Source organism: Mustela erminea, chromosome 4 (genome assembly GCF_009829155.1).
Source record: "Mustela erminea isolate mMusErm1 chromosome 4, mMusErm1.Pri, whole genome shotgun sequence".
Lineage (NCBI taxonomy): Eukaryota > Metazoa > Chordata > Mammalia > Carnivora > Mustelidae > Mustela > Mustela erminea.
Genome location: NC_045617.1, coordinates 84,348,447 through 84,367,674, shown reverse-complemented (window position 1 = coordinate 84,367,674; position 19,228 = coordinate 84,348,447). Strand labels below are relative to the sequence as shown.

The 19,228-nt window shown below is 44.2% G+C and overlaps 2 protein-coding genes and 1 long non-coding RNA gene across 4 annotated transcripts in view; 2 read left to right on the top strand and 1 right to left on the bottom strand.

The window, feature by feature from the left end:
* Positions 1-6,440: 6,440 nt before the first annotated feature.
* Positions 6,441-7,087, top strand: LOC116588565 (ribosomal protein L18-like). Its single transcript, XM_032339801.1, is given in 2 exon segments — positions 6,441-6,841; positions 6,844-7,087. Coding segments are annotated over 2 exon segments (564 nt in total). The 5' UTR covers positions 6,441-6,477; the 3' UTR covers positions 7,044-7,087.
* A 3,468-nt stretch (positions 7,088-10,555) lies between these two features.
* The window catches only part of RNF8 (ring finger protein 8), a 51,147-nt gene continuing 42,474 nt past the window's right edge, over positions 10,556-19,228 (bottom strand). The window contains exons 8-10 of one of the 2 annotated variants that reach the window (XM_032339794.1): positions 12,919-13,021; positions 11,885-11,940; positions 10,556-10,781 (exon numbers count right to left, since the gene is read on the bottom strand). In XM_032339794.1, the coding sequence (XP_032195685.1) occupies positions 10,597-10,781; positions 11,885-11,940; positions 12,919-13,021 (344 nt within the window). In that variant the 3' untranslated portion in view covers positions 10,556-10,596. The remainder of the gene's footprint in view (positions 10,782-11,884; positions 11,941-12,918; positions 13,022-19,228) is intronic. The other variant, XM_032339799.1, reaches the window with a different exon arrangement.
* Positions 11,837-15,065, top strand: LOC116588568. Its single transcript, XR_004285004.1, has 3 exons — positions 11,837-11,960; positions 12,437-12,439; positions 15,054-15,065. It is a non-coding gene; the product is annotated as an uncharacterized LOC116588568 (long non-coding RNA).

Below are 19,228 nucleotides of genomic sequence, written 5' to 3'. Positions count from 1 at the left end.
TGGGAAAATTAGACAGCCACATGCAGAAGAATGAAACTGGACCACTTTCTTATACCACACACAAAAGTAAACTCAAAATGGGTGAATGATATATATAAATGTGAGACAAGAATCCATCAAAAACCTAGAGAAGGAGACAGGCAGCAACCTCTTTGACCTTGGCCCCAGCAACTTTTTATTGGACACGCTGCCAAAGACAAAGGAAACAAAGGTGAAAATGAACTTTTGGTTGGGCGCTCAGGTGGTGCAGTTGGTTAAGAGTCTGCCTTCAGCTCAAGCTGTGGATCTCAGGGTCCTGGGATCAGGTCCCGCATTGGGTCCCGCATTGGGTCCCGCATCAGGTCCCGCATCAGGTTCCCTTCTCAGCGAAGAGTCTGCTTCTCCCTCTTCCCTCTGCCCCTCCCTTCTGCTGGTGCTTGCACACCCTCTCTCTCAAATAAATAAAATCTTTTTAAAAATGAACTATTGAGACTTAATCAAGATAAAAACTTCTGCACAACAAAGGAAACAGTTGAAAAACCACAAGACAACTTACTGAATGGGAAAAGGTATTTGCAAATATCTTATCAGATACAGGGCTAGTATCCCAAGAAGGTATTTGCAAATGTCTTATCCAATAAAGGCCTAGTATCTGAGACCTATAGAAAACTTATCAAACTCGATACCCAAAAAATGAAATAATTCAGTCAAGAAATGGGCAGAAGACGTGAACAGACATTTCTCCAAAGAAGATGTACAAATGCCAATGCACACATGAAAAAATGCTAAACAGCAGTAGGCATCATGGAAACACAAATCAAAACCACAATGATTTATAACCTTACATTCTCACTGCAGTCAGAATAGCTAAAATTAACAACTCAGGAAACAACAGATGTTGGTGAGGATATGGAGAAAGGGGAACTCTCTTACACTGTTGGTGGGAATAGGGGATGATACAGTCACTCTGGAAAACAGTATGGAGATTCCTCAAAAAGTTAAAAATCAGCTACCTTACCACCCAGAAATTGCACTACTAGGTATTTACCCAAAAGATACAAACATTGGGACCCAAATAGGAACCTGTACCCCAATGTCCATAGTGGCAGTGTCCACAATAGCCAAACTATGGAAAGAGCCCAGATGTCCATCAACAGATGGATGGATAAAGAAGATGTGGTATATATATATATATGATGGAATATTACTCAGCCATCAAAAAAATGAAATCTTACCATTTGCAATGATGTGGATGGAACTAAAGAATATTGGGCTAAGCAAGATAAGTCAATCAGAGAAAGACAATTATCATATGATTTCACTCATATGTGGAATTTAAGAAACAAAACAGGATCATGGGGAAAGGAGTGACAAATAAGTCAAAATCAGAGAGATAGAGAAATCATAAGGGAGTCTTAACTACAGGAAACAAACTGAGGGCTGCTGGAGGGGAGGTGGGTAGGGGAATGGAGTAACTGGGTAATGGGCATTAAGGAGGACACTTGATATACTGAGCACTTGGTGTTATATACAACTGATGAATCACTAAGTCTATCTCTGAAAGTAATATTACACTCTATGTTAATTAGTTGAAATAAAATAAAATAAAATAAATTTTTTTAAAGTCAAAGATGCAATAACAAAAAAAAAGTTCTATTTTTTCAGGTGTACAAAATAGTGAATCGCCGTGTAAGCCAATAATTCCAGTCTTGGGTATTTACCCAAAGAAAATGAAAACACTAATTTTTAAATTATTTTTTTTTAATTATAGCTAAGATGTAGCTATTTTAAAATATGGAATTTAAAGGGTGTCTGGGTGGATCAGTAGGTTAAGCATCTGACTCTTGATTTCAGGTTGGGACCTGATCTTAGGGTCAGAGATCGAGCCCTCTGTTAGACTCTTCACTCTCATGGAAGCTGCTCGAGAACCTCTCCCTGTCCCTCTGCCCTTCCTCCTGCTCTATCTCTTTCAAATAAATAAATGAATAAAATCTTTAAAATATGGAATTTAAAGGAGAAGAAACAGCAGCCTCCAACATCAGGAACTGGTCTGACACTGACATCTGGCCCTCAATGTGGTCAGAAGCTGGCTAATGCCCACCACTTGGCCATATTCTTCTCCTGTGGAACATAAGCCAGTCATCTCACAGAACATCAGCATCAGACAAGGACACTCTGAAACCATGACATCGCTTTGTGTCATTAGAGACAAAACAAGGCACTGAACCCACAAAATACCAAATATCTCCCTCTGTTGGCGAATGTGAGCAATTGCTGCTTCTTTACCATGACTGCTTGAGATGCTCAACCATGGAATTGCCCACACATCCTGACAACATGCAATCAGGAGTGAGTCCCAGCTTCCACAGATCTTCTTCAAAAACACCCACCCAAAATGGAACTAGAGGGTATTATGCTAAGCAAAATAAGTCAATAGGAGAAAGACAATTATCATATGATCTCACTGATATGTGGAATTTAAGAAACAAAACAGAGGATCATAGGGCAAGAGAGTAAAAAATAAAATGACGAAATCAGAGAGGAAGACAAAGCATAAGCGACTCTTAATCATAGGAAACAAGCTGAGGGTTGCTGGAAGGGAGGGGGGCGGAGGGATGGGATAACTGGGTGTTAGACATTAAGGCGGGCACGTGATGTAATAAGCAATGGGTATTATAGGAGACTAATGATTCACTGACTTCTACCTCTGAAACCAATAATACATTATAGGTTAATTAATTGAATTTAAATTTTAAAAATGGGAAAAATAAAATAAACTGTCAAAAAAAACCCCAAAACAAAAACAAAAATACACCCATCCAAAGCCCATATCCTTATAGGTTCCAACACCTTCACATTAAGATGCCCCATGGATCCCAAAGTTCTCCCTCACTGCAACAAGTAATATCCAAGGTATCTGATATATGTTGTGCTCAATAAATGTTTTCAGGGGCACCTGGGTGGCTCAGATGGTTAAGCATCTGCCTTCGGCTCAGGTTATGATCCCAGGTGCAGGGATTGAGTTCTGCATCAGGCTCCCTGCTCAGTGCAGAGCCTGCTTCTCCCTCTGCCTCTGCCTTTCCCTCTGCTTGTGCTCTTTGGTTCTATCTCTCTGTCAAATAAATAAATAAGTAAAATCTTAAATAAATAAATAAATATTCTCACTTGGGCTCACTGAAGACTTACGTGCCTCCTATATTTACCACGTGGACACAGGCACCAACAAGACACCTGAACTAATAGACATGTCAGTTAGCTCCAGTGATGGGCATTTTTGAACACTGATGACCTTGATGTGATACATCGTGTTCTGGTTAATGTCTGTACACTTCAGCTGTTATAATGCATATTAGTTACACTTTCATGCTGTATTATAAGCATATGTCTCAGACCCACATAGACAAACCCATGACTTCCATTTGAAGATAAATTAATATACATATACCTATGAGTCTCACAATATCTTTTTTGAGCAGAATCCTGAAAACAAAAAGCGTTCTAGATGTATACTGTCTGCATGGTAGCTACGAGCCACATATGGCTACTTCAATTCCTCTCCACTTGAAACAATTAAAAATGCAGCTGTTCAGCACACCAGACACATTTCAAGGGTCACCTGTATCTCTAGAGCCCCATGAAGCTCGTGGCCACCATACTGGACAGCACAGATACAGAACAATTCCTTCCACACAGAATGTTGTCTTGGACGGTACTGCTCTCCATGCTTTCCAGACCTTGGATTATTTAGGCTAGACTATTTGGTCACCAGTTTCTTAAAAATGAACATCAATCTACCCCTTCATTAAAATCAACTCACATATGACAGCAGTTCTTGTTGCCTTGACCAAATGTAAACTCTAGAGAGAAAATCAGAATTTTGGAAAACTTTTGATCCATCAAAAATAGCTTCTCATGACTGACAAACTTTCCTGTCAGCATCTGTGGTAATATTAAAACAAATGTGACATCTTGATAATTTGATTCCAGCCTAGTAAACACAGGAACACCTATAATACCTAGTGAAACAACATATTACTTTAAAACAAATCAAGCATTAGTACAAGATCCATTTGGTGTACAGGTTGGGCCTATAGATTTTAATCTAACAGAGACAGACATAGTTAATGAGATACTGTTTCAGGTGCTACTTTGCAAATAACCTTACAGGAAGTATAACTTGTGTAGTTATAGTATCAAGCCTGACTATGTATAATTATCTGAAAAGATTATGAAACATACTATTCACCCATATTTATGCAAGGCTGTAAATATTTTCATATACTTCAACCAAAACAACACAATTAGCGCAGAAGCAAATCTGAATGTCCAGGGGTCTTCTAATGAGACAGACAAGAACAAGAAAGAGACTTGCAAAACTGGAAAATATAACAGAAATCCATTCTTGGGCTAAATGTCCTAATCAAAAGACACAGGGTATCAGAATGGATAAAAAAACAAAATCCATCTGTATGTTGCCTACAAGAAACTCATTTTAAACCCGAAGACACCTCCAGACTTAAAGTGAGGGGGTGGAAAACAATTTACCATGCTAATGGACATCAGAAGAAAGCAGGAGTGGCAATCCTTATATCAGATCAATTAGATTTTAAGCCAAAGACTATAATGAGAGATGAGGAAGGACACTATATCATACTTAAAGGCTCTGTCCAACAAGAGGATCTAACAATTTTAAATATCTATGCCCCTAATGTGGGAGCAGCCAACTATATTTTGTTATATTAATAACAAAATCAAAGAAACACATCAACAATAATACAATAATAGTAGGGGATTTTAACACTCCCCTCACTGAAATGGACAGATCATCCAAGCAAAAGATCAAAAAGGAAATAAAGGCTTTAAATGACACACTGGACCAGATGAACATCACAGATATATTCAGAACATTTCATCCCAAAGCAACAGAATACACATTCTTCTCTAGTGCACATGGAACATTCTCCAGAATAGATCACATCCTTGGTCCTAAATCAGGTCTGAACCAGTATCAAAAGATTAGGATCATTCCCTGCATATTTTCAGACCACAATGCTCTGAAGCTAGAATTCAATCACAAGAGGAAATTTGGAAAGAACCCAAATACATGGAGACTAAACAGCATCCTTCTAACGAATGAATGGGTCAACCAGGAAATTAAAGAAGAATTGAAAAAATTCAAGGAAACAAATGATAATGAAAACACAATGGTTCAAAATCTGTGGGACACAACAAAGGCAGCCCTGAGAGGAAAATACATAGCAGTACAAGCCTTTCTCAAGAAACAAGAAAGGTCTCAGGTACACAACCTAACCCTACACCTAAAGGAGCTGTAGAAAGAACAAGAAAGAAACCCTAAACCCAGCAGAAGAAGAGAAATCATGAAGATCAGAGCAGAAATCAGTGAAATAGAAATAAAAAAAACAATAGAACAAATCAACGAAGCTAGGAGCTGGTTCTTTGAAAGAATTAATAAGATTGATAAACCCCTGGCCAGACTTATCAAAAAGAAAAGAAAGGACCCAAATAAATAAAATCATGAATGAAAGAGGAGAGATCACAACTAATACCAAAGAAATACAGACAATTATAAGAACATACTATGAGCAACTCTATGCCAACAAATTTGACAATCTGGAAGAAATGGATGCATTCCTAGAGACATATAAACTACCACAACTGAACCAGGAAGAAATAGAAAACCTGAACAGACCCATAACCAGTAAGGAGATTGAAACAGTCATTAAAAATCTCCAAACAAACAAAAGCCCCGGGCCAGACGGCTTCCTGGGGGAATTCTACCAAACATTTAAAGAAGAACTAATTCCTATTATCCTGAAACTGTTCCAAAAAATAGAAATGGAAGGAAAACTTCCAAACTCATTTTATGAGGCCAGCATCACCTTGATCCCAAAACCAGACAAGGATCCCATCAAAAAAGAGAACTACAGACCAATATCCTTGATGAACACAGATGCGAAAATTCTCACCAAAATACTAGCCAATAGGATTCAACAGTACATTAAAAGGATTATTCACCACGACCAAGTGGGATTTATTCCAGGGCCGCAAGTTTGGTTCAATATCCGCAAATCAATCAATGTGATGCAACACATTAATAAAAGAAAGAACAAGAACTATATGATACTCTCAATAGATGCTGAAAAAGCATTTGACAAAGTACAGCATCCCTTCCTGATCAAAATTCTTCAAACTGTAGGGATAGAGGGCACATACCTCAATATCATCAAAGCCAACTATGAAAAACCCACCGCAAATATCATTCTCAATGGAGAAAAACTGAAAGCTTTTCCGCTAAGGTCAGGAACACGGCAGGGATGTCCATTATCACCACTGCTATTCAACATAGTACTAGAAGTCCTAGCCTCAGCAATCAGACAACAAAAGGAAATTAAAGGCATCCAAATCGGCAAAGAAGAAGTCAAACTATCACACTTCGGGTTCTCTCTTTCCGGACCTGGCTAAGCAGGAGGCGCCATCATGGGAGTCGACATCCAGCACAACAAGGACCGAAAGGTTCGGCGCAAGGAGCCCAAGAGCCAGGACATCTACCTGAGGCTGTTGGTCAAGTTGTACAGATTTCTGGCCAGACGAACCAACTCTACCTTTAACCAAGTCGTGTTGAAGAGGTTGTTCATGAGTCGCACCAACCGGCCACCTCTGCCCCTCTCCCGGATGATCCAAAAGATGAAGCTGCCCGGCCGGGAAAACAAAACCGCTGTGGTTGTAGGGACCATAACAGATGACGTGTGGGTCCAGGAGGTGCCCAAACTGAAGGTGTGCGCGCTGCGTGTGAGCAGCCGTGCCCGGAGCCGCATCCTCAAAGCTGGAGGCAAGATCCTCACCTTGACCAGTTGGCCCTGGACTCCCCCAAGGGCTGTGGCACCGTCTTGCTGTCTGGGCCATGCAAGGGCCGAGAGGTGTACAGGCATTTTGGCAAGGCTCCCGGAACCCCACATAGCCACACCAAACCCTACGTGAGATCCAAGGGCCGGAAGTTCGAGCGCGCCAGAGGCCGGAGGGCCAGCCGAGGCTACAAAAATTAACCCCAGATCCTGCGTTGTTATTAAAGATTTTGAATTCTAAAAAACAAACAAACAAACAAACAAACAAAAACAACTATCACACTTCGCAGATGATATGATACTATATGTGGAAAACCCAAAAGACTCCACTCCAAAACTGCTAGAACTTGTACAGGAATTCAGTAAAGTTTCAGGATATAAAATCAATGCACAGAAATCAGTTGCATTTCTCTACATCAATAACAAGACAGAAGAAAGAGAAATTAAGGAGTCAATCCCATTTACAATTGCACCCCAAACCATAAGATACCTAGGAATAAACCTAACCAAAGAGGCTAAGAATCTATACTCAGAAAACTATAAAGTACTCATGAAAGAAATTGAGGAAGACACAAAGAAATGGAAAAATGTTCCATGCTCTTGGATTGAAAGAATAAATATTGTGAAAATGTCTATGCTACCTAAAGCAGTCTACACATTTAATGCAATTCCTATCAAAATACCACCCATCTTTTTAAAAGAAATGGAATAAATAATCCTAAAATTTATATGGAACCAGAAAAGACCTCGAATACCAAAGGAATATTGAAAAAAAAAAAAAAAAGCCAAAGTGGGTGGCATCACAGTTCCGGACTTCAAGCTCTATTACAAAGCTGTCATCATCAAGACAGCATGGTACTGGCACAAAAACAGACACATAGATCGATGGAACAGAATAGAGGGCCCAGAAATAGACCCTCAGCTCTATGGTCAACTCATCTTTGACAAAGCAGGAAAGAATGTCCAATGGAAAAATGACAGCCTCTTCAATAAATGGTGTCGGGAAAATTGGACAGCCACATGCAGAAAAGTGAAATTGGACCATTTCCTTACACCACACACGAAAATAGACTCAAAATGGATCAAGGACCTCAATGTGAGAAAGGAATCCATCAAAATCCTTGAGGAGAACACAGGCAGCAACCTCTTCGACCTCAGCCGCAGCAACATCTTCCTAGGAACATTGCCAAAGGCAAGGGAAGCAAGGGCAAAAATGAACTATTGGGATTTTATCAAGATCAAAAGCTTTTGCACAGCAAAGGAAACAGTTAACAAAACCAAAAGACAACTGACAGAATGGGAGAAGATATTTGCAAACGACATATCAGATAAAGGGCTAGTGTCCAAAATCTATAAAGAACTTAGCAAACTCAACACCCAAAGAACAAATAATCCAATCAAGAAATGGGCAGAAGACATGAACAGACATTTCTGCAAAGAAGACATCCAGATGGCCAACAGACACATGAAAAAGTGCTCCATATCACTCAGCATCAGGGAAATACAAATCAAAACCACAATGAGATATCACCTTACACCAGTCAGAATGGCTAAAATTAACAAGTCAGGAAATGACAGATGCTGGCGAGGATGTGGAGAAAGGGGAACCCTCCTACACTGTTGGTGGGAATGCAAGCTGGTGCAGCCACTCTGGAAAACAGCATGGATGTTCCTCAAAATGTTGAAAATAGAACTACCATTTGCACTACCAGCAATTGCACTACTGGGTATTTACCCTAAAGACACAAACGTAGTGATCCGAAGGGGCACGTGCACCCGAATGTTTATAGCAGCAATGTCTACAATAGCCAAACTATGGAAAGAACCTAGATGTCCAGCAACAGATGAATGGATAAAGAAGATGTGGTATATATACACAATGGAATACTATGCAGCCATCAAAAGAAATGAAATCTTGCCATTTGCAAGTGGATGGAACTAGAGGGTATCATGCTTAGCGAAATAAGTCAGTCGGAGAAAGACAACTATCATATGATCTCCCTGATATGAGGAAGTGGAGACGCAACATGGGGGGTTAAGGTGGTAGGAGAAGAATAAAGGAAACAAGATGGGATGGGGGGGGGAGACAAACCATAAGTGACTCTTAATCTCACAAAACAAACTGAGGGTTGCTGGGGGGAGGAGGGTTGGGAGAAGGGGAATGGGGTTATGGACATTGGGGAGGGTATCTGCTATGGTGAGTGCTGTGAAGTGTGTAAACCTGGCGATTCACAGACCTGTACCCCTGGGGATAAAAATATATTATAAGTTTATAAAAAATAAAAAAAAATTAAATTAAAAAAGAAAAAGAAATCCATTCTTCTCACTGCCCTTGGGGAAATAGTTATTTTTCATAAAAGCAATATTTTTGTTCATGTCATGGGTCATTAATATGATTCTAAATGAATTAGTAAGTGTTTAACACTGTTTTATCCCTACTATGGTAAACATTGATAGATAAAACCCATAGATGCAAAATTATCCTTGGGATCCTCAGTAATTTGTAAGGCCATATAGATAGACTGTGATCAAAATGTTTGAGAATCACTGACTCAGCCACGACTCAGGGAGACTGGGTGATAAAGAGCGCTCTGTGCAGTAAGAGAGGAGTCAGGGCAAAGTCGCAGGTCCCAGGGAAGGCCTGCCTCTCAAGTCTGGTGTCTAGGGCGTGGAAGCCTAGTGTTGGAGAGTTCCCCTCTCCCTGGGTTTCACTTATCCCTCTCACCACGTGTCTGGTCCTCCTGGCGACTGCAGTTCTCAGTTCCATTGGGTGTCGGGGATCTGGCGAAGCCAATCAGCGGCACCGCGGTTCTGGGTTCTAAAGTCCTCACCAGACCCACAGGGACGCACCTACCTCAGATCCTGAAGGTTTGGACCATGGGGCCCCGAGCCCTCCTCCTGCTGCTGTAGGGGGTACTGGCCGTGGAAGAGACCTGGCCGGGTGAGTGTGGGACGGGAGGAAAGGGCCTCTGCCAGGCGGGAGCGAGGGGACCCCGGGGAGGGAGGAGGGACCCCCCCCCCGAAGGCGCCTCTCCGCAGCCCCCGCCCCAGACCCCCAGCCGCCCCCGGCCCCGCCCGGGCCTGTGCTCCCCTGTCCCTCCCTGCTCTCCCCCATTCGGTGCCCCTTCCCCTGCCCTCCCGGCAGTCTCCACCTGGTCCCCCGGAAAGGCGCCGGGAGGAGCGTTGGGCGGGGTCTCAGCCCTTCTGTTCCCGCAGGCTTCCCCTCCCTGAGGTATTTCTCGGCCCGGACGCGGGGAGCCCCAGTACTGGGAAGTCGGCTACGTGGACAACACGCAGTTCATGAGGTTCGACTCTGCCAGTGGGAGGATGGAGCCGCTGGCGCCGTGGATGGAGCAGGAGGGACCGAAGTATTGGGACCAGCAGACCCAGAACGCCAGGCACCACGCACAGACTTTCCAAGTGAACCTGCAGACCGCCCTGGGCTACTACAACCAGAGCGAGGCCGGTGAGCAACAGGGCCCGGGTCCAGGTCACGACCCCCATCCTCACCGACGGGCTGGGGTCTCCCCGGGTGTCCGGGTACGAGCGCCACGCCGAATCTGTGGAAATCCCAGTTCCCCGACCTTAGGAGAGCACCGCGAACTTTCAAGAGGTTTTACTTTATGTTTGGACTTAGTCGCTCGTCCACCAGCAGGGGTGGAGACAATCTGAGAGCAGACCGCGGGGGCGGGGCCAGAGTCTCACACCCTCCAGGGGATGTTTGGCTGCGACCTGGGGCCAGGCGGGCTACTCCTCAGCGGGTATGAGCAGTTGGCCTACGACGGCGTGGATTACATCGCCCTGAATGAGGACCTGCGCTCCTGGACTGCTGCGGACACGGTGGGGCAAATGACCCGGCGCAAGTGGGAGGCGGCAGGTGCTGCAGAGCACTACAGAAGCTACTTGGAAGGCATGTGCGTGGAGTCGCTCCGCAAGTACCTGGAGAAAGGGAAAGAGACGCTGCTGCGCACGGGTACCGGGGCCGTGGGACCTCCCAAATCTCCCACTACTGGGGCTGGCTTCCCAAAAGAAAGGGAAAATGGACTCAAGGTCAGAATACCAACCACCCAATGGGTGAGGAGAGGGAGATCCGCCTTGGTGTTCATATTCCTACTGAGTGACTCACCCAGAATCACTTTTCTCTAAAGGACAATTGAGGAATCCAGTCTCTCCAGGGAGGCAGGTGGAGACCATTCCTGAAATAACACATCAGTAGTTCCTTTTGACCCTGGCAGCCACCTTGGGAACCATGACAACCTCCATCTGAGAATATCTCAGATATTCCAGATAGATGGAGATATTCTCCATCTGAGAACATCTTTAGACATCTGACTCTGGGTTTTCTGATTCAATCACCAGCCACACATTGTCAGGACCAATAGTGTGCTTTTTCACTTATACCTACAGTGTCCTACCCTGGGCCATCCCTCTGTTCTAGAACTTTGCAGGATTAAAAGATCCCAAAGACTGGCCCAAAGGTCAGTCAAAGGTGACTGGACTTTGTACTTCTTCCATCCAAACCAATTGCCTGGTCCACTTCAGGATGGTCACATGAATGCCATTTCAGTGGCCCATAAAGGTAAACCCAAGTGTGGATTTTCTGATTCTTCTTCCTCAGAACCACCCAACACATACATGACCCAACACCCCATCTCTGACAAAGAAGTCACCCTGAGGTGCTGGGCCTTGGGCTTCTTCCCTGCGGAGATCACCCTGACCTGGCAGCGTTATGGGGAGGACCTGACCCAGAACACAGAGCTTATGGAGACCAGGCCTGCAGGAGATGGGACCTTCCAGAAGTGGGCGGCCATAGTGGTGCCTTCTGGAGAGGAGCAGAAATACAAGTGCCACATGCAGTATGAGGGGCTGCGTGAACCCATCACCCTGAGATAGGGTAAGGAGGGTTTGGGGGTAGAGCCTCTTCTCAGGGAAAGCAGAGACCTTCTGGAGAATTTTGGCAAAGTGAGGACTCCTACTACAGGTCTTGGCCCCTCACGTTCCTTTCCCTTTCCAGACCCTCCTCCTCCCACCATCCCCATCACCTGGATCATTGCTGGTCTGGCACTCCCTGTGGTCATTGTGTGGTTGGAGCTGTGATCTGGAGGAAGAAGTGTTCAAGTAGGGAATGGAGTGGGGGGATCTGAGTTTTCTTTCCCACTGGGGGTTTCCTAGGTAGCAGATTGTCCTGCCTTGTTACTGTCAAGTACCATCCACACATAAGTACTTGCCCGGTCTGGAGCTGATTACTAACATTCACTCTATAGCAAGACATTTATGAAAAGGAAGGACAAATTTTTCATTTTGGTAATTCTGGTGATGGGACCTGATCCCCAGCAGTCATAGGGCAGGGAGGAAGGTCCCTGCCTAGCATAGACCTTCAGCAAGTCTTTTGGTCCAGTAACCCCACACTTCTTGTCATGTTTCCTCATCCTGTTCTGGATCTTCAGTCACAATTCTGCAAACTTCCTTTTGGATCAGGACTAGGGAGCTTGGACTAGGATCTCATGGCCCAGCCTTCTCCAGGCTTTTGACAAGATGTTTTCTTCCCACAGATGAAAGAAGAAACCACTCTCATACTGGACGTAAGTATGGAGGGGGTGATTCCTGAGACCCCAGGGTAGTGTAGACAAGACCCCATGGGGAGCTCACCTATTCCATAGCTCCTCCTTTAGTCTCATCTCCTATGGACTCTGACCATGTCCTCTTTGTTCTCCCCTAGATGATGACAGAGGCCAGGGCTCTGGTGTGTCTCTCATGATAACTGGAGGTGAGACCTTGGAGGGCCTGATGTGGGGAAGGTTGGGCCACTAGAAACAATTTGAGCATGCAGGGGGCTGTTGAGAATGTCAGCTCTTATGTGATTTACCTAAATTTGTACATGATCATTTATCACAGTATGAGACCAGCTTCCTTGTGGGGACTGAGCGTTGTAAGATTTATTCACACTCCCACTTGGTGACACCAACAATCCCTTTATGCAAAAGGTGTCAGAATGTGTCTGTGTTCATATGAGTATAAAGTGAGGAGGTGGGGAGGCTGGTCAACCCTGCCCACCATGGCCCCTTCCCATACTGACCTGTGTTCTCTTCTCTGATGTGCTTTCCTGTTCCAGCAGAGGCTGGGCTGGACCATCTCCATCCCTGTCTTTATTTCGTGTTGGGCTAGTACAAATGACTTCCCTATTGAAAATGAGAATCCAGATAAGAGTTTATGTTTTTTAGCACTTGGCATGTGTGGCTGATGAGGTAATAAAAGAAATTTGTAAAGTTGAGACAGCAAATAAATGGAAGCACTGAGAACCTTCCAGAATCCGTGTGTTTTTTGTGCTGAGTCTGTGGCAGGTGGGGGTAGGAGTAGGCTGTGAGGAGTCAAGCAGAGACGGGGCCTGTGCCCAGTCTGTGCTCGGTGCATCATGGGCATGACATTCTCACTCTTCAGCTGAGTCATCTCTCTGCTCTCTGTCCTGCCCCTTCTGTGGAAGCTTGTCCCACCAGGACCTGTGATCACAGGGACTTGGACGTCACCTGTCACCAGGAACTTCTGCAGCCAGAGCTTGCTGTGGGTCAGCCTCACCTCAGGCCTGGGTCACAACATAGCTCCCATTTGGGGGTGTTTGTTTCATGGTTTCTGTAGTATCAGGCCTGTTCTTGCTCTTGTATACTTGTCCCATTCTCCCTTGGGTGACCCTGTCAGTTATAGCAGCAGGTGTCCTTTGGGCTGTCATTCCCATAGGCCTAGATCAGCCCCTGCACACAGGAGTCTCTCTGGTATGGAGGAATGAACTTTCAGATTCATCTATCTCTTCTCCTTCCTCTAGGGCTGTTTTCTGGATTACTATTTAGACTCTGGAGCTAGAGAGAAGAAGAATCTGAGAGATTATCATCCTTATTAAGCTTCAGTTAGTTTCTGCCTTCCCTGCTACTCTGGCCTCTCTCCCCACCCTTAGTTTAGTGATCCTAGTGCTGGCTCAGTTCCAAGTTCACAGATTTATAAAGCAGAGTCAAACATAGATTTCTGTGTGGTTGGAGAAAAGGATACAAAAAGCCTAAGTACAGTGTTTCTGAAGAGAACTCTGTGTGCTGTGCTGTGCTGTGCACGAGAGATGGTGTAGCGGGGGAGGGCCTGAGCAGAGAGTGGGAGGGGAGGGCAGCCCTGTGAGAAGAGAGAGGCAGCCCGGATGGTGAGGTGGGTGACATGGGGTGGGAGCTGCCTTGGAAGAGCTGTGCCTGAGACTCGTCTAGAAGAGGGAGTCCTCTATCTGCTCATTCATTCCACTGATAATTGTCATGTGCCTCATATAGGACACACTATGTTTACATCTAGGACAGCTCAGTGAGACGAAGAAGAGGCAAAATGTGCTGGTCTTGGGAAGACTACATTCTAGTGGTAAGGGGCAGACTCCCACTTGTCTCTCAATGTGGAGATTGGGGCAGTGGCCTGCTTGTACTGTCAGGAATCCAGGTAAAATTTTGACTCCCCAAAAACTTGAGTACGAAGAGCCTACTCTTGACTGGAAGGCTTAGTAATAAAATACACAGTTGCTTAACACATATTTTATATGCTACATATATCATATACTGTATTCTTCTAATAGAGAAAATAGTAAGGAAGAAAAATGCATGGATGGTATTTACTGTCTAAAAGTCCACATGGAAGTGGTGGTGCCCAGTACAAACCAGGGTCATTCAGAGGTGAACTGTGTCTTGTGTAAGCACAGTCCATAAGGGAAGGGTTTAATTAGGAAGTTGGCAGGAGCTGTAAGGAAGGTGACCCAGAGAGCACCTGTGCTGGGACGGGGACGATGGCTTCTTTACTCCAGGGATCAGGGGAGTCTCACTGAGAAGGTGACCTCTGAGAGATTTGAAGGACATGAAGGAATTGTGTAAGAAGAGGTCTGGGGGAGTTCTTTCCAGGCAGGGAGCCTCCGGGGCACACACACTAGGGCAGGAGCATGTCCTGCGTTCAAGGAAGGGTGAAGAGGCCACTGAGGCTGCAGCAGAGAGCAGGTGAGATGAGGTCAGAGGTCAGTCTCATCATGGAGGTCTGAGGACATTAGAAGGTTTTTGAGTTTTCTCTGAGTGAAATATGGAGTTACAAGAATGAACAGATCAACATGACTGATGTTTCTTTAGCAGCACCTCTTTGCTGCTGTGCAGAATCGAGAGGGGCAAGATAAGCAACCAGCAGAGAAACTGTAGGAAACCAGTGCAGTGTCCCAGGAGGGGGGTGTGGGCTGTATGTCATGGTTGAGAGGAAGGAAGTTACTAAGAAGTGATTGGCTGCTGGAGATATTTACAGATGGATTTTGCAGCATTTCCTAGTGGAGTCATTCTGGGTGGTGAGAAAGGAATCAAGGAGGGCATCCAGTAGTTCAGACTGCAAGTAGAAATGTGGAGTGCCTTCCTTGGAAACAGGGAAGACTCTGAAAGCAGCACATTTGGGGAAGCAGCATCGCAGTCATCCACTTTAGAAATGGTGAAACTGACTATGTCTATTAGAAATCCAAGCCAGGTTGGCGGGCGGATACAGAGTGCAGGGGAGATTTGGGAGGTGACAGCATATAAATGATGTTTAGAGTCTTCAGCAGAGATGAGGTCACCAGGGGGGCGAGGGCCATAGAAGAGAAAGCAAAAGGTCCAAACCCCGGACTCCTCAGGGCTAAGCAGGCTGATCAGAGCGCATACCCAGAGTGCACTGCACAGGCTGGTTGTGCGTCTAGAAGGCACGTAGACCAGGGAGACCCAGCCTTCAGTGAGCACAGGAATTTCCCAGACTATGAAGATCCAAACAGACTGGAGTAAAGCGTGAGATCCTGGGTTGATGACAAGGTTGGTGCTGCTGCTGCTGGTCTTCAGATCTCACATGGAGTAGCGAGCACATGGAGCAGGATCCCCACATGGCCATGCATCAGCCCCTCCTGTAGGGCTTATTACGTAAGTGATTCCTGGGCCCTTGTCAAGCATTCTAAGATGATGGGTCTGGGGAAAGGAATGAGTATTTTGTAACAAAGCCACAAGCAATCCTGGGGCTCCTCCAGGTAGGGAAGCACTGAAGTCATTGGTGAAAGCGCTCATTGTGGGAAGAGTTCTTATAGACACATTTAAATGCTTTTTGGGGTACACCTGGGTGGCTCAGCCGGATGGGTATCCAACTCTTGGTTTTGGCTCAAGTCATGATCTGAGAGTCATGAGATTGAGCCCTGAGTCAGGTTTCCCACTCAGCATGGAGTCTGGTTGAAATTCTCTTCCTCTCCCTCTGCCCCTCCCTCATATGGGCATGCACTCTCTCTCTCAAATAAATAAATAAATAAATAAATAAATAAATAAAATCTTTAAATGTTCTTTTTGTAGAAAGAAAAATGCAAGACATGCTGGGAGAAACGTATCTTCTCTCCTATGGGGCAAAGCAAGGCAGATTGAAGAAGTGCTTATCAGCTCAACGTAAAATCTTGGGGTTACTAAGAATGTAGGTCTTAAATGTTCACACCTCATAAAAGGAAATGGTAACTATGTGACATGATACAGGTATTAGCTAATGCTATGATTGTAATTGTTATCATTTTGTGGTACAGAAATATATCAATCAACAGGTTTTTATCCTTAAACTTACTTATACGATGCTGTATGTCAATCATATCTCTATAAAGCTGGAAAAAAAAATATGCCTGAATTCTTGCTCTTGGAAACTCTTCCCTGCATGGGTTTCTGACTCCTTATGATACATATGTACAGTTACAGAGAGACTTAGGGAAGAGAGAGGGTATACAGGATCTTGTTTTATTTCCAGGAAAGCCGCAATAAAGGCTTGAGGCTACACAGCCAGGAACGGAATCCACACTGGACCCTAGAGGTGGGCCCACATACAGCCAGTGCCTGTTACTGGGTATTGATGCCACTGTCCACACCACTGACTCCCCTGAGGGAGGACACTGGACCCTGCAGCTGGGACTGCTATCGCTGCTGCCCCTGACAGTTGCAGGACACTACTGTGACATCACTCAAACCACCTGTGCCTAGTGCATGGACGCTGTCCCTATGTGTCTGTCATGTGTCCTGAGTCAAAGTCTGGCCGGTGGTCATGTGACTATTGACGCTTCATGTCATGTCCAACTGCAGGACTGGCGAAGTGGGTTCTCCTCTCTATGGATGGAGGTAGTCTCTGCCCCATCAAGATTCTTCAAGTGTGGAATTCCTTTACTTGGGAAGAGAGGTACAAGTTCTGGGAGTAGACATTGAGGGCAGGAGTGGAAAAGAAGGACAAATTTCCACGTTTGGAGGAGTGATCTGAGACTAGAACTCAATTGGGTACACTGTAGGCATTCGAGTCCTCTTGCATGAAGGAGTGACTCATAAATGGCACCTTTCAACATATTCCCTTGATGGTTGTTATGGGTCCAGCTTTTGTGCACTCCAGTTCCTACTCACAGGTAAGTGGAGTAGCATCATTGGGTCATGAAGTGATTGTTCAACACATCTTCTCCTAGCCTTTTTTCTTCCTGGGATTAAAAACCCAGATCTATATCACTTCAGATGATCCACATTTACACGCTGACATTTTACATCTCTTTATATGTACACATATTTCTGAGGAGAGTGTCCATAATTTTATTAGGTTTTAGTGGCTTCCACAAAGGTCTAAAAAACTTCTCTATTTTAGACACTGTCCCACTTCATCTCTGGTCCATGAACAGCTAATGATCACAGTGTTTTAGCAGATCCAATGATGTGATATTCATGCTCATTTTTATCTTGGCAATGACCAGTCTCAGACAGGAGAAGGGAGAGCTTCCTTGCTCACGCTCACTTCCAATTTCTGTATGTATCTTTCTGTGGTCTGAGTAACAGTTTATCGACCAGGGCTGGTGCACGGAAGACCCAGATCACCATTGGTTTAGGTGACTTACACTCTAGCACCTACGCTGGTGCCTAATAAATAGTAGAGATGAAAAATACTCACTGAGGATTCCATTTCCACTAACACAGTAGACTAAGTTAAGTTTAAGGCTGCCTCTTCTCCTAAAACAACTAAAAATAATAGGAAAAAAACACACAAATCATCCAAAAAGTGCAGTAGAACAATCAAGAGAATAATCATTTAGGCCAAAATTTATAAATGGGCCGTAAGCTAGACAGAAGAGTTGTTGTGATCCTTAGGGTATTTTTCAAATCTAAAAAATCTTGGTTCGGTTTCTCAGGCTCGTGAACTTCACAGAGAAGAGATAAAGCCCAGAGCTTCTTCATGTGAGCAGCAGGAGAAACATCCCCTCCCTGAAAATCTGCAAACCTAGGATTCTATCCTCAGAACAGGGTGACACAAACCAAATCTCTTCTATTTTTAAGTACGAGAATATTTGGGAAACTCACAAATATGCAGAATTTAACAACACACTTCTACATAAGCAAAAGGCCAAAGAGATATCAAAATGGAAATGAGAAAATATTTTGAAATTAGTAGAAGACAGAGCATACCCAAACCTAGATGGTGTTCCTAAAGCAGTGCTCAGAGGCAAATATATAGCTGTAAATGCCTATATGGAAAAGCAACTTCTCAAAATGATTACCTAAACTTCCACATTAAGTCAAGAAAGGGGAGCAAACTAAATGAAAAGCAACCAAAAGGAAAGGGAAAAAAAGTAAAGGTTAGAGTGTAAGTTAATGAAATAGAGAAAAGAGAATAAAATAATGATATCTAAAACTGACCAAATCAAATATGATCATATGAAAGATCAATTAAAAAAATTTTAAAAAAGAAAGATCAACTAAACTAACAAATCTCCCACTTGACTCACTAAAAGAGTGAGAGAAATGCCCCACATTACTGGGATCAGCAATGAAAGAGGGGATATTATGACTGACCACCAAGAAATAAGGAGAATTATATGAGATCACGATGAAGAAGTATATGCCAAAAAGTTAACTTACTTAGACAAAACAAATTTCATAGAAAGACACCAAAGACTAATGCTGACTCAAGAAGAAATAGACCATGTGAAGGTACCTATAACAAGGTAGAAGATAGACTCAATTGTCAAAATCTCTTCCTCAAAAATGCCCAGTTCCAAAATGCTGCATTTGTGAATTATACCAACCGCTGAAAGAATTAGTTACAATTCTTTACAAACCCGTTCCAAATGGAGAGGAGGGAATCTTCTCTATGAGGCTAGGATTATTCAGATACCAAAACCAGACAAAGATATTGCAAGACAAGAAAACTATACACCAATATCTCTTATGAATGTAGAAGGAAGAAAGAAAGAGGGAAGGGAAGGGAAGGGAAGAGAAGGGAAGGGACGGGAGGAAGAGGGGCGCCTGGGTGGCTCAGTCGTTAAGCACCTGCCTTCTGTTCAGGTCATGATCCCAGGGTCTTGGGATGGAGCCCCGCATGGG